General features: G+C 36.9%; 1 protein-coding gene across 9 annotated transcripts in view; it reads right to left on the bottom strand.

Moving 5' to 3' along the window:
* Nucleotides 1-2,009: 2,009 nt before the first annotated feature.
* LOC129738769 (inhibitory POU protein) overlaps nucleotides 2,010-14,918 on the bottom strand; it is a 151,659-nt gene continuing 138,750 nt past the window's right edge. Inside the window, exons 5-8 of one of the 9 annotated variants that reach the window (XM_055730049.1) lie at nucleotides 9,505-9,703; nucleotides 9,291-9,425; nucleotides 5,517-5,748; nucleotides 2,010-3,123 (exon numbers count right to left, since the gene is read on the bottom strand). In XM_055730049.1, coding sequence (XP_055586024.1) covers nucleotides 2,922-3,123; nucleotides 5,517-5,748; nucleotides 9,291-9,425; nucleotides 9,505-9,703 — 768 coding nt within the window. In that variant the 3' untranslated portion in view covers nucleotides 2,010-2,921. Of the gene's footprint in view, nucleotides 3,124-5,516; nucleotides 5,753-9,290; nucleotides 9,426-9,504; nucleotides 9,704-14,918 lie in introns of all 9 variants that reach the window. The other 8 variants (XM_055730052.1, XM_055730055.1, XM_055730048.1 and 5 more) reach the window with 8 other exon arrangements.

Here is a 14,918-nt window from a genome sequence, read left to right as displayed (position 1 = left end):
CAATAATGTAGTTCAGAATGTTGGTAGACTTCGAAGGATCTGCGGTTAGGTGAAAATTCATCACACAACGAGAATGTTCCGGGGAAAAATGAATACTTGCCTGGATGACTTACGCGTGTACGCGTATTTTGGTTCATAGATTTTATAAAAGCCCAAGCAGCAAGTAACAGCATGACAAAAACTAAAAAAATGGCTTTGTAGCTCACTGTTTTCCATGTTTTACAACAAACACTTCAATAAACCTCATACAAATTAAAAAAAAAATAGTTCTGTGTAATTTACCCTTAACATTAAAGCTTATTAAAACTATGGAAATTATTATTTTTGACTTTACTGTACTGTTTTATCTGGTCTAACTTTCGTAATTTCAATGAATGCTTATTTTGTCGCACACATTGTATTATTATTTGTAAAATAAGCGTTGATAAGATGATGAATTTTAAAGCATTCCGAGACAGCTTTGCGGAAATATTTCATATGGGGAGACATGACTTGGTATTTTTCGAGAACAAAGTTATTAAAGTTTTGAGTCTACAATGAAGAACTAACTGTATAAGAACGATTTTTGAGATAAACTGAAAAATGATGAAAATGCAAATGGGAATAGCGGCCGTATAGAGCCAAACACTTGCTTTACAACTCTGTAAAATAATATATTTTTTTCCTTAACCTGACTTTCAATTCAATTCGAATTTGTTTCGTAATTTGCGAAAATTCGGATGTTGAAATGACTCCACTGTCTCCTCTGGGCCCTTTCAACGCCCCCCGAATTTCAAAGTCGCGTAGAAGCTTTCAACGCCCACCAGGTGGACCACTTTGAAAACCAATTATCCATACAGTGATACATGGATGGATCGAAGCGCGTGTTTTCTAACCCTGATCGGATTAAAAAAAATGTACGGTCGGCCCGAGTGAAGTTTTCTATACCGTCAAACGGGGCAACATGCAAAAGCAGGGTTAGATACAACATTTGTATACCACAACACTCATTCAATGTTTATTTCATTCTGCTGTAATAAAGTATCATTGAATGATAACAAATTGATGATGACATAGTTTCTAACATCGTGAAAGAGTCTTTTAAAGTTTTTTTATTCTCATAAAAAAATTAAAAAATCGAGCAGTAGATTTACAAAGTTTTACATTTTTCGATGACGTAAAAAACTTTACCTCGTATGACGGATTGGCTTAATGATATCACCTACAAACTTTATATTGCTTTCATTATCCTATACCAACACTGTTGGTGTATAAATATTTTTTGGACAATCCCCAATTTTTTTTAAATAAACATTTTTATAATTCACTTAGCTGTCTGGGGCAAAATGCAACAAAATGCAAATCAGAACTAAATCTCATAAATCGCGTTTCCATATGCTGGGATATGATTGTTTTGCATTATGCGTTTGTTAACATTAAAATTTCAACCATCTTAAGATTTATTTACATGATTTAAGATAATAGAATATTTTGTAGAATTTTTTACCCCTAAATGTATGCAGCAGATTAACACTCTTTTCTTAAAAACATTTTTGACAGCAAAAATGTAAAATTTAAATCGAACAAAACCAAAAACTACTGCAATTGGTGCTTCATGCGTTATGACATCACAAATTTATCGAAAACTATAAACTTTTGATGTACAAGAGGTATGATTATCTGTAAGCATTAAGATTTTAGAAGCCATTGAAGTTGAAAATTGTTGCATGTTGCCCCAGTTGACGGTACCGAAATGCCGTCAATTGAAAATCATGAATGCATGTCAGCGACGGGCACTTGGTTTTTGGACACTGTAGATGGAGTACACACTCACGTCTCCCTAGCTGCCTTTTAAAGTTTCCTATAGTCCTAGTCCTATTGTATTGATTTGGAGACATATCAAGTCGTACTCTCGTACAACGTGAGCGTATAACCAATATTGGCAAAAAAATATTGGACAAAATAATCAAGACAGGGTTTAATGATAGATTTTTCTCCACAAATGAAAATCGGTCATCACGTTTGTAGTGTTTCATTGTTTTTATTGATTTCGTCCTACGTAACTCTACCACTATTGCCTTGTTTTTGCTACAGAATCAATTTATTGTTGTTTTTCACTTGCACACTTCTTTTACTTAATTAAGGATCGCTTGCTCTCTGTTGTTCGATAGTTGTTTTTACACGTCAATTTCCGCGCCATCACACCGGAGCAAGCTTTATTGCGCTGGATCACCATGTGCCGCGAGGCAGCGCGACCTGACTTACATCGCTGTACGCCACTGGCACCACAAATGAGTGCCAAACTTAGTGTAGCATTCAGCAGCACTTTTGGTGTTCTTCTGCGACGATTGTGTGCTCCTTTCCTATATTTGGGTTTTTTGTTTGCTTTTGTTTCGATATATACAGTCAATTTGCTTAAGTCATCTACTTTTACAAAAGAAATAGAGATTCTTTATATTAGTACCAAATGCACGTTACTTGGTATATTTCGTGTACGGTGAACTAAATAATTAATATATATTGCACATACTCGAATTTTGTCAGTTCTTTTGTCTTACTTCATAGTTTGAATTTGACAATAAAAAATCTTAATCAGACTGTACATGGGTTTCCGCTTAAATTGTTTTCTTTTTGTTCACTTTCAAGCTTCTACTTCCGAAATCACAATTTCGTATTTTTTTCTTGTTTGCTTTTTGGTATCACTAGCTTCTACTTAGATTCAAACTATTCCTTCTTCTGCTCGGTGTTATGTACACAGCTGGTCTCTTAAGATGAAGACCTATTACTAATATTGGTTCCCTTGCTAATATCGTCCTCGGATATCTCACGAATTATGATTAGTGTTAGTATCCGAATCCGGCAACGCCTCCGTTGCCGCCTAGAGTAGTTACGCTATTCATTAAACCGCTAAACTGAGATGTACCCTGGTGGTGCCCGGTTGGTCAGTGCTGGGCCGCGAATTTCATACGCTTTTGCTTCTGGCGCTGGTTGCAGAACCATACCCGGACGACGTTCTTCTTCAGGTCCAGCTTCTCCGCGATGGCCGCTATCTTCTCACCGGATGGTCTTGGTTGGACGGCAAAATAGGCCTCGAGGGAACGCTTCTCTGGAGCAGCGATGGAAGTCCTTTTTCTTGAAAAAAGGCTCGATATAGATTACTTATTATTAAAATATGGTTTGTCTAATAGATGTGCCGGCAAAGCATCCGAACAAAACAACTGGTGCATTTTTCATAGATGATAACGGAAGAGAAATAAACATAAAACTTACGCAAGCTGACAAGAAACAAATCATTGCCTGGAACAATATCTGCTTTCTACTAAAATAAATAAAATAAGTAATCCTTGAAAGAAAATTAGGTAAATATAAATAGACGCAGTCTGATCCTTTCGAAATAAACCATACATCACTTTACTTCCAACTTTACATGACTTCAGCTTTGGTTACGTTTTGGTTACACATAAAGTCTGCTTCATTTAATATTGGAACAAATTCTTTTGCTCATTGTGGCGCTCCTAGTGGACGGATTTGGAAACTTTTTTCACCCACGTGTCGGGAAATTCATTACCTTTCACCATGTATTTATGTCATAACACCAAACGATAGCATTTTGTAAACAACCGCCATGGAAGCCGAACGGAGAGATCAAATTGTGCACAGTTTTCTTGAAAATCCATTGTTGTCGGCATCGAAGCTAGCTAAACAGCTTAAAATGCCCAGAAATACCGTATGGCGTGTTATCAAGCAGTACAAGGAAACATTGACGACGGCTCGGAAGCCGCATTCGAAGCGTCGGAGTGGAACTGTCGACCGGAAACTGCGTGGGAAAGTCATCAAGGCCGTCAAGAGGAATCCCAATCTTTCAGACCGCGATTTGGCCAATAAGTTCCAGGCCGCTCACAGTACGGTGCGACGAATTCGTCTCCGGGAGGGAATAAGGTCATTCCGAGCCAGCAAACAGCCAAATCGGACGCTGAAGCAGAACAATGTGGCCAGAATCCGTGCTCGAAAGCTGTACGACCAAGTGCTGACCAAGTTCGACGGATGTAAAGTCTGCTTCATTTAAAATTGGAACACAAACAATTGCGTGTAGTTCAGTCATTTATTAACGAATTCATAATTTGTTTTTCATACAAATGTAGCATTTTCTTTACTCTTTCATAAAAAAAATTAAAAAAATTATTCATTGCTGTTTCGAAGAAATTCTCGTACTCGTACTCGTAAGAAAACTGTGCACAATTTGATCTCTCCGTTCGGCTTCCATGGCGGTTGTTTACAAAATGCTATCGTTTGGTGTTATGACATAAATACATGGTGAAAGGTAATGAATTTCCCGACACGTGGGTGAAAAAAGTTTCCAAATCCGTCCACTAGGAGCGCCACAATGAGCAAAAGAATTTGTTCCAATATTAAATGAAGCAGACTTTATGAATGATACTACTTTCGCGTTAGCCGCTTTCGCAATTCCAAATATTCCTAGTTTGACAAGTCTTTTGCTTGATTGGAATGGCAGAAAATCAAAAATTCTAATCGGGACATTTCGTCTCTTTTATTTTACTACAGTTTCTTTAGTAAATCGTAATCTTATAACCATTTCTCAAAATCAAATTTTTGGGATTCATTCCAAATCAATAAGATTTTATATGTAGGATCAAGATTCTGTAAGGGGTCCTTCACATACCACGTAGACAACTTAGGGGGGGTGTATAGAAAAGCCCACGCTTGTCCACGGAGAGGGGGGTAGCGGTTTGGGTCATGTCCATGAATAAATATTAAAAACATCGATCACAGTTGTACCGAATATGTTTTTCAATGATTGTCCTTCAACTGCATCGTTGCTATAATTCGCGAATGACATAAAGATGTTAAGACTTATAACGGCTATAATCGAAACAAAAAAAAGAATAAATATTAGGTAAGATGTATAAATCTTAAAATTGCAAAGCTTCCCAGTTTAAGCTTAACCAATTAGTAACCACTTGAAAGCAAGTGATAAATATGATAATTTAGAAATTAATTTAAAATTGTTTTGCTGGAAATGCCTTTTCGTTTTTTTTCCGAATCAGCTATTTCAATAACAAAAAGGCAAAAAGTAGGGTTTTCTAACAGTCAAACTAGATTTAGAAAGAAAACAATTTCATGTCCACGTAGACATCCGGGGAGAGTAGTAGGGGTTTGCCAAATGTCCACGCTTGTCCATGGAGGGAGAGGAGGGGGTCAAAATCTCATTTTTCTGTCCCCATGGTATCTGAACGGCCCTTTTAGAATTTTCCATTTTCTTTACGTTACTTGAATTCCAATCTTAAAACACAAACAGTGTTCGACATTTGGAATTACAAATTACAATTTGTTGAGTCCACTATCAGGTATAACAAATAAACATGTTTGATTTGTAAGTAAACTAAATAAGAGAAAACACACAACTGATGATTTAAAATTATATATTTTTCTACAAAAGTAAACAAACAAGGATAACAAAAACAATCACACAAAATATTCTAAAAAGCGTCAAATCTCCAGATTGAAACATCAGCTACCTTTTCTTTTCGCCAGCTGGCAGGACGCTGGGTGCGTCCGGGTCTCTTCGCTTGTTCTTGGCTTGGGCTTCCGCCTCCTCCAGCCAGGCCTGCAGGATCGGCTTCAACGCAATCATGTTGTTGTGGGACAGGGTCAGACTCTCGAAACGGCATATGGTGCTTTGGGACAGTGCCCCGACGCCTGGTAGTTTCAGATTGGCCAGTGCCTTGCCCACATCGGCTTGTGTTACACCTTCAAAATAAGGAAAAAGTACAAAAAAATTTCCGTCTACACTCCAAGCAGATTGCTGCTGCTTCTGTTTTGTTTGTTTGCTTTCATTGATTGTATTGTATTGTATTGTTACTCGATTTTCCATATATTATTCGAAAATCTCATTTAATCTAAAAAAAGTAAATAATCTGAAACATTAAAATATTAAGAATTGTTTTGCAACATTTACCAAAAATCCTCAATTTCGTACTCATACCTACCCTCCGACTCGGTTCTAGAGTTTGGGGAGAGTTCTCAACATCACGAAATTTTCATCGGATGCAAATAAGAAAATACAATTGGTTTGAAATGGTCTCGATCACATTATTTTATCAATAAGATTTCTGCTGAGAGTTGGCGATGTCCTTTGTTTATCTATAAGAGCAAGTTCACTGGTTGAGATGGAGTTGGAAATTTCGAAGGTTTACAACACATCACAACACATTTGCCGTACACCGGTGTTGGGAAAATCTGATATTCGAACAGTTTCGCGCTACAAAATTTGTATCGTATAACACTTTTTGGCTGAGGGTGATATAAAAACACGATGTTTTGCAACACCGAACCGAGTGATAGAGTCGGCGTTGCAATACAGTATTCGTGCATGAAACGCTTAGGTGCTGCCATCTATCTTATGCTCAAAACCTCAGTTGAGGGGAAAATAAAGGAAATTGAGCAATTTCAGGATTTAAACATAAAGTGATATTTTCTTTTTTTTAAATCTTTTATCACTTAAATTGATACGAATTGCAATGAAGTTAATCAACACTTTAAAACTTACAGCCAATTTTTTTTTCATGCCCTTGCCAATTGAATACATTTTGAGGCGCAGAGATGCCAGATAGCTGTGTGAATAAATAAATTCTGTTTGTATGTTTTGTTTAAGCGGTTTTCGGGAGTAGGAAATTGTTTCGCTTTTTTATTTGAAAAAGATATTCCGTCGGAATGTCCGGTAACAAGTTCGGAATACCGTCTTTAATGGATCCATCGTCTTAAGAAAACGGAACCCTCGCTGTTGATTCGACAAGTGTCAATCATATCAAACGTAAGGCGTCGTATCGGGAGTAAAATTCAGCTTGTGTCTGAAAGATCTATACTTTTTATTTGTCACTCACTTAATTATCATTTTGAAAATGAAAGTTTTAGAAAGAGTTCAAAAACTTTATCAACTCGTGTAATCAAATGCACTCCAATATTAAACTCCTAATTCTGCAGAATACATTTTAATATTGGGATGCATTATAACTTAAACAATACTTATTCATAGATATAACTAATAAAATTTTCATATTGGCACTACTATTTCAAGTAAATGATCAAGTAAAATGAATTTGATTTCAATTTTCCAACGGTGAATTCAAAATACAAAAAGTCAGTAAAATTACTGAAAAGCAAATTCTCTTGGCATCGCTGGTTGCTTTCAATTTTATACCTTCGTATTCTATCACACCGGTGGACGGCCAAGCTTTTTGGTCTATATTTTACGATAGAAAAATTCCCATCTGTGCTACAGACGTCAAAATTCCTACCACTTTTTCCCAACACCATTGGACTTGCTCTAAGGGTATATACGGACGATAGTAATGGCGAAAAATCGGCCTCAGCCATAACCTCAATTTTGATTTGCTGGCGGCCTCACCAGTGATGCTAGGTGCGTTACTATAATCAGTATTTGCTTGTTATAAACTTATTATAATATTTCTGAATTGAATAAATTTTTTAACTATGAATAGCTAAACGTTTGAATTCATTATGGGGCGTCCCTAATTGGAGTAAGATATGCCATCTTTTGGTTATGAGTTTTCAAGGTGAATTCAAAACATCTGAAATATATTTTCATGTACTGCTTGGTAGATTGAAAAAAGTTGTTTCTAACTTCTCAACGAATGGAAAATCATTCACTGTTTTAAACAAGTAAATCATTGAAATCCCCGTCTATGTTGGATTTGAAAGTAATCGCCTACATGTTCTAATTATTTTAAACGTATCCACATAATGCGTTCAGATGATACGTTTAATTTCACATTCGAATAGAAATCTACGGGAAAGTTCCGAATACTCAGTTCTAATGAAAAGGTTTTTCAATAACAATGCAATGAAAAAATGTAATAAGGCCGGAACAAATTTCAAATCCTTCTTTTGTCACTCGGAGTTGGAACATCGAAATTCAATAAAATCGAGAATACAAAAGGTGGAATAACTTCCATCTTCCAAAATTTGTTTTTTTCGTCTTGTAATCTTTTGGATTCTTGTTTTTTTTTCGAAATTTTCCTTAAATCTTAAAACTTTATTTATTTCCCCCTTCGGGTTTTTGAAAATTTCGAAGGGGGGGGAAGGGTGACAAAAGAAGAAATTGATATTTCTTCTAGCCTAATTTTTCAAATATCAATGCATTTGGCACCCCTGAACACCCAAAAAATCAAAACATCGTATCGCTTTTCCACAGGGCGAATTTGTCGATATTAGTGCCGGGAAATCGGGTTTATCGTGCGCCTTTCTCAAAAATCGATTCTGTTCTCCCATGGTTTAAGGTTAGGGCTGAGGCCTCCTGCTAAGCTCTGCTAAGGTGGTGTTCGTGTAGAACTTTCAATATATCCTATATTACATTTGTTTGCGAGTTTGTTTTCTGACTTCTAGTTAGGTTCTTTGAAAAATGGAAATTCTGTGCAAGATACGACCGTTTCCCTTAGGAAGCAGAAGAAATATTGCTATTTTTTATTAATTCCGCAACGATAACACTTAGCATCATCCTCCGGAATGAAAACTCTGGGGTGGGGGGGGGGGGGGGGGGGGCGTTTAATGTGCCTTTCAAACATAATGGTCAACTTTTTTTGTTTTGTTTACTATTATGAGACCTTGCTTGAGTAAACCAAGGGTCTCGAAAGTGTTGATATTCTTAAGCCTAGTCCACACTAGGAGACGGTTCGTCTCGAGACCGTCTCAGCGTCTCCCATTTTCTTCGGGAGACACTGAGACCGTCTCAGGTTTCCAACAACAACAACAGACAACAAAGTTCGTCTCATAACAAAAAAAACGCAGTTCGTGTTGCCTAGTGTGGACTAGGCTTTAGGCGTAAATATTCCCATCATTAGATTTGTTAGAAATATTGTAATTTTCGAAATATTGAAAGTGTCCATTTTATCCGCTGTGTCCGTCTTATCCGACTTTCCCCTACATAAACCACATAGGGCGATGACTTGTTAACTTCGCACGCGTGGTTTTTTTCCTATCTCCTGCGGGAAAAATGTTTTTCTTTTTTTAAGCTATTTGAACTTCAAATTTTGAAGTGTTAAACTGCGTAACAGTTTTACTACCGGATGAACAGATGCGGTTTAGTGCCGTCAGCATTGAAGTGCTTCCTTGAAGTTTTCGATTGGGTTTGATGAACTTGATAATTTTCGAATGACGTACATATGTACATATTTCGATTTCATGTTGTTGTCGATATCATGTTGTCATGTTCATCTGTTGGTTTATTGCTAAATGCACAATTTCCTACCATTGTTCACGGATCATCGGCTTACCTAATTTTATCCGCCGCTGCTTGAACCGTTCAGCAAAGGCTTCCAATTCCCGGGGATCGGTATCGGTGTCCGGATGAAGACCAGCAGTTGCCACAGCGACGGCCATTGCCGGATGATGGGCCCCGAGGAATCCATCTATGGGAAAAATAATATTTACAAAAAAAATGACGTAAACAAATCAATTCAACCACCGATCTTAACTCATTTGACTGACCTGGTGTATGACCTCCAAGAGGTCCGCTATGATGATGACCCATCATGTGGTTCATGCTGTGATATGACCCGTGCAACTGATGATGTGTAGAAGTAAGTGATGCGTCCGTCATCGGTGTTAATGTGGTCATCGAACCTGACGGATCCAGCATATCGATACCGTCCATAGTAGGATGCATCTGGAACGAAAATGGTTTACTCTGATGAGACGTCATGGAGAAAAATGTGGTTGCTTGGATAAATGCGTCCATTTGTTTCAAAATGTGTTGATTGTTGTACGTAGCAAATGACTCGCCATCAACACAGGCTGGATGTTGATTTCCAATTAACCTTAACAAACGCAAGACCTACTTGATTTTCAAAACAAGCGTAGAAGTAAAAATCACGCATTTGTGTACACAATAGCTGCTACGGTTCACGAGCTGGCACGCTTTACTTTGACCCTCGGATGCATCCATTTAATTATCTAATTTATCGAATAGACTGTTTACTTTTCTTGAAAAATATCCTTTGGCAGTGCGGCACTGACTACCTATAGGACCTTGCTTGCTTGCTCGCTCCTCCACATCCGTTGACGCCGGTCGACCAAGCGAAGCAGCAACAGCAGCGGCGGTAAAGCCAGAGGGTTGAGTGATCAAGATTAATGCTATCCTAGTAGGTAGCTACAGTCCATGTGTCTGTTTCCTAACCGGTGTGATGAATTTGCTGCTTAAATCATTTTGTCCAGGGAGGACAAATCGAGAAAAGGGCGCGGACCAGGATGAAAGACTGCGGATGCTGAAGATGAATATATTTCATTGTGCGAATCCAAACGCTTCTCGAAGCATTCCAAGCGAACAATGAAAGAAATGTTTTCATACAAAATTTGCCGAAGGCAGTGATTTTCGTGTTTGCCTAATGAAATTACGTTTGAATTGGCTCAGTTCTAAAGTTGGTATTGTTTTGATAAAATGTTTTCGGTGCGGAAGATTTTTCCTTGCGGTGAGCGCGCGTTTGCAAGGCACCGTCAACTTGCTCCCGGGCAGAACAACAAAGCAGGCGGGTGGCGGGCGAAATTAGTTTGAATAAGATGGTGGTTTCAGCGCCAATTATGTTTTTTTTTGTAACGAATCCGGTGTTTCCGGAAAACACCACCGCAGGATACCAGCGGCAGAGAAGAGTAATTACTCAATTTTTGTTGATGTGATGTGATAAATTGATTACATGATAAATTCATAATTATTGCTCTTCCAGAACTGTTACGTTGTTAATTATGATAGAGCGGTTTGCAAGACGAGCGCGTAGGGTTTGGAAGCTACCACGGCACAAGGCTGTGAGAATTATTTTGGAACCCAGACAAGAGGTTAAGGGAAATAACAATTGGTGATGGTAATTTATCATTTCCAAGAGATTGTACGTAAAAGGATGTGTCATGACGATTAACCTTCTGCTATTTGGTTTGGGCGAGGTAAGCCTTTTTGTAATAGTTACTTGTTAACTGGTTGATGGTACTTCTTTTTTCACACTTTTAAAATTATCTCATAAACGATCTTTATGTTGCGTACGCGTTATTTTTTAGTTAAATAATAGATAGAATACCTATATTTGAACATTCAAAATTATCACATTTTGGAATCAAAGTAAGTGTAGATCAGTGGTTTTCAAACTTTTTTCACTCACCGCCCCCTTTTGCAAAATTTTTGAGCTCACCGCCCCCTGGGCAAATATTAAGATAATCTTAAAAAAAAATCTTTAAATAAAATGACAATTTGGATCATTGAAAAACCATTAGGTTTTGGCTTTATGTTGTTGTAAGAATTTACTCAAAATTCATCCAAATTCATATGAGGCCCTGATAGCCAAAGGCGTATTAGAAGTGAAATAATGGTCGATTTGGATTTAATGCCAAACAATTTTTCAAATTTCAAACAATATTCCGTGATAATTCAGATTTTAGAATTTTATCCATATCCTACACAGAATTTTTTTTGACTATTACGTGTCACTGAAACTGCAACCTTTAAAATAAATCAACCTGTAGGGGAGATGAGGGCATAACGAGCACCCAGGGCATAATAAGCACTCCTTTTTTCTACATAAGTACGTATTTTCTTAAACAAATTTTCATATGGACTTGTTTCGTACTACCTATAGTATTAATTTTTCACCAGAAAAGAAATATCCTTTTCATCTTTACAGAAATATTAAATAATAACCAGCTAGGTTCTCAAGTGACGAAAATATTATAATTTTTGAGCACCACCAAATAAGCTTTTATGACCTTTAAATCATCTTGATCTGAAATGTACGCACTGCAACATGATCTACACATTGTTTCACTATTTTCAGCATCATAAACTTTTTGATTTTTCACTTTAATCTTGTTTAAAACGCGTTTTTACTTTCATTTGTTCACTGGAGGCGAACAGAGCACTATCAATGAAGGCATAATGAGCATTTTCTGCCGGGGAATCTAGCAGCGAATTCAACTCGATGAAGTCAACTGAATAAGAGAGCTACAGCATGACTTGTTTCGTCTGTCGATTTGGCCTATTGGTTAGGTGTCGGAGAGGTTATCAGTAGACTCGAGTTCGATTCCTGTTCGAGGGGATTTTTTTTTTTGCACATACCATTCATGATTGATTTTTTTTTATTATACGGCTAATAGCATCAAAGCATCATCCGTTAAACAAAACACCAGAAACATAATGTATGAGCATGTGTTAATTCTTTGAATTCTACAAACAGACCTAGATTATTTTGTTATTGCTTTGTTTGATGAATCTACGCCTCACTGTTTAGTGCAATCATGATCATGAATGATAAATGAAAAAAAAAATCACCTCCACCAGAAATCGAACTCGAGCCTACTGATTACCTCTCTGACATCTAACCAATAGGCCAAATTGTCAGATGATACAAGTTAAGCTGTAGCTCTATTACTCAGTTAACTTCATCGAGTCGAATTCGCTGCTAGATTCCCCGGCAGAAAACGCTCATTATGCCTTCATTAATGGTGCTCATACTGCCTCGGGGGGTTTCTCATTATGCCTCTACAGTGAAATTTTTAAAATGCATTTTTAAACGTTTTTATCTACTTTTTCAAGTTTCATCCAATTAGGCAATAGACTATTTGAGTGTCTGAACACGAAACAATGATGTAATTCACATATTACATACATTACATATGTTCTCTATGGTTAAATAAGCATTTTACTTAAGGTGGCCATTATGCCCCCATCTCCCCTAATTAACAAAACCTGTAATTTTAAATTGTTTTCCTAGAAAGTTAACGAAGATTCAGCAAATGTCCTGTAAAAAAGTTGTACAATGAAAATTAAATGTCACGTAATTTGTTTTTCGACCTGTAAAATAACGGTAAATGTCCTGCTCCTTTTTGTTACAGGACATTTGCGTAATTTTACAGGAAATAATTTTTGCTGTGTAGTTCGTTCGAAGGAAAAACGCAAATTAACGAAATAAGCTTTTATGCACTTTTACCCTTTTGGCCCCAAGGGCCTCGTATTGCTACAAACTTTCAGAAAACATTTAATTCTTTATTTAGTTTCCTGGACAATTACTTAAACTGATTGATGTGTTTGTTTTGATATCAAATCATATATCCTTAATTTTGGTAAACAAAATTCTAATTTCACCATTATTTTGCATTATAAATACAAATTAATTACTGTCAAGCCGCTCAAATAACGTAAAAATAGTATTATTTTCGCAAATTTGAATTTTAATCCTGCTCCAAGTTGTGCAGCATTCACGGGCTAAAGTATACACTAGATTAGGGTTACCATATCCCGCGACACTAAAAAGAGTACATTGAGGTCATTTATCCAAAAGTCAGGAGAAACGTGGAACAGTAGAACCCCGTTCAGCCAAACTCCAGTTTTCTGAGCTCCCGTGTTATCCCAGCCATCAGGTTGACCCAAGATCCTAATATTTACCGAGCTTTGCGCCCGGATGGTATTCAAAAGGATGTACTGTAGAACCCCGCTTATCCGACGTAATGGGGGGAGGGACCACCTTGGATAAGTGAAACCTCGGATTAAACGAAATACATCGACAATCCCAATCCTTTTGCTCTGGTTTTGCATATCATTCAGGCGCAAAGCTCGGTTCTTAAATGCATGGATTAATGTATGGGATTTTTCTATTTACCTGGCGTTTCTGGCAACTTTAGATTTTGAACTTGCCAAAAATGTCAATTTTATACCGTTTTTTAAGGAATTTAACCCATTAAGGTAATTTTTCCTCAAAATTAATTTCTTTAACAATATATCGCGATGATAAAACACATTTTTACATGGATTTTGAATGAAAATAGTAGCTCGGATAAGCAGGGTTCTACTGTACATATTTCGTGCTATCTGTGGCACCGAGATATTTCAATTCGATCAAAAACTGTTAATGTCTTGGAAGTTATATGACTTACATGACAATCATAAATTTTCTTTTAAAATATTCTTGTACTATACCTTAATTTTGTGCATATTGATTACTGCTTACATACTCAAAGGAGCTTAACGCGCTCACTAATTACAACGACTAAAAATGCATGATTATTAGAACAAAATGTTAAAGTAATTTGTTGAAAGCTGTATTCCTCTTATAGTTTTTGAATAAGATGTAAATCAAGTTCAATGGAAAAAATAAGTCGGTTTATATGATCAAATGTCTTTCAACAAAAAAAGAGTACATTTGGTATAATTTCACAAAAAGAAGAGTACGCCCCCCCCCCCAAATCATATATCCTTAATTTTGGTAAACAAAATTCTAATTTCACCATTATTTTGCATTATAAATACAAATTAATTACTGTCAAGCCGCTCAAATAACGTAAAAATAGTATTATTTTCGCAAATTTGAATTTTAATCCTGCTCCAAGTTGTGCAGCATTCACGGGCTAAAGTATACACTAGATTAGGGTTACCATATCCCGCGACACTAAAAAGAGTACATTGAGGTCATTTATCCAAAAGTCAGGAGAAACGTGGAACAGTAGAACCCCGTTCAGCCAAACTCCAGTTTTCTGAGCTCCCGTGTTATCCCAGCCATCAGGTTGACCCAAGATCCTAATATTTACCGAGCTTTGCGCCCGGATGGTATTCAAAAGGATGTACTGTAGAACCCCGCTTATCCGACGTAATGGGGGGAGGGACCACCTTGGATAAGTGAAACCTCGGATTAAACGAAATACATCGACAATCCCAATCCTTTTGCTCTGGTTTTGCATATCATTCAGGCGCAAAGCTCGGTTCTTAAATGCATGGATTAATGTATGGGATTTTTCTATTTACCTGGCGTTTCTGGCAACTTTAGATTTTGAACTTGCCAAAAATGTCAATTTTATACCGTTTTTTAAGGAATTTAACCCATTAAGGTAATTTTTCCTCAAAATTAATTTCTTTAACAATATATCGCGAT

The sequence above is a fragment of the Uranotaenia lowii genome, chromosome 1 (genome assembly GCF_029784155.1).
Source record: "Uranotaenia lowii strain MFRU-FL chromosome 1, ASM2978415v1, whole genome shotgun sequence".
NCBI lineage: Eukaryota > Metazoa > Arthropoda > Insecta > Diptera > Culicidae > Uranotaenia > Uranotaenia lowii.
Note: the sequence above shows the minus strand (reverse complement) of the source record. Positions and strands in the feature narration are given on the sequence as shown.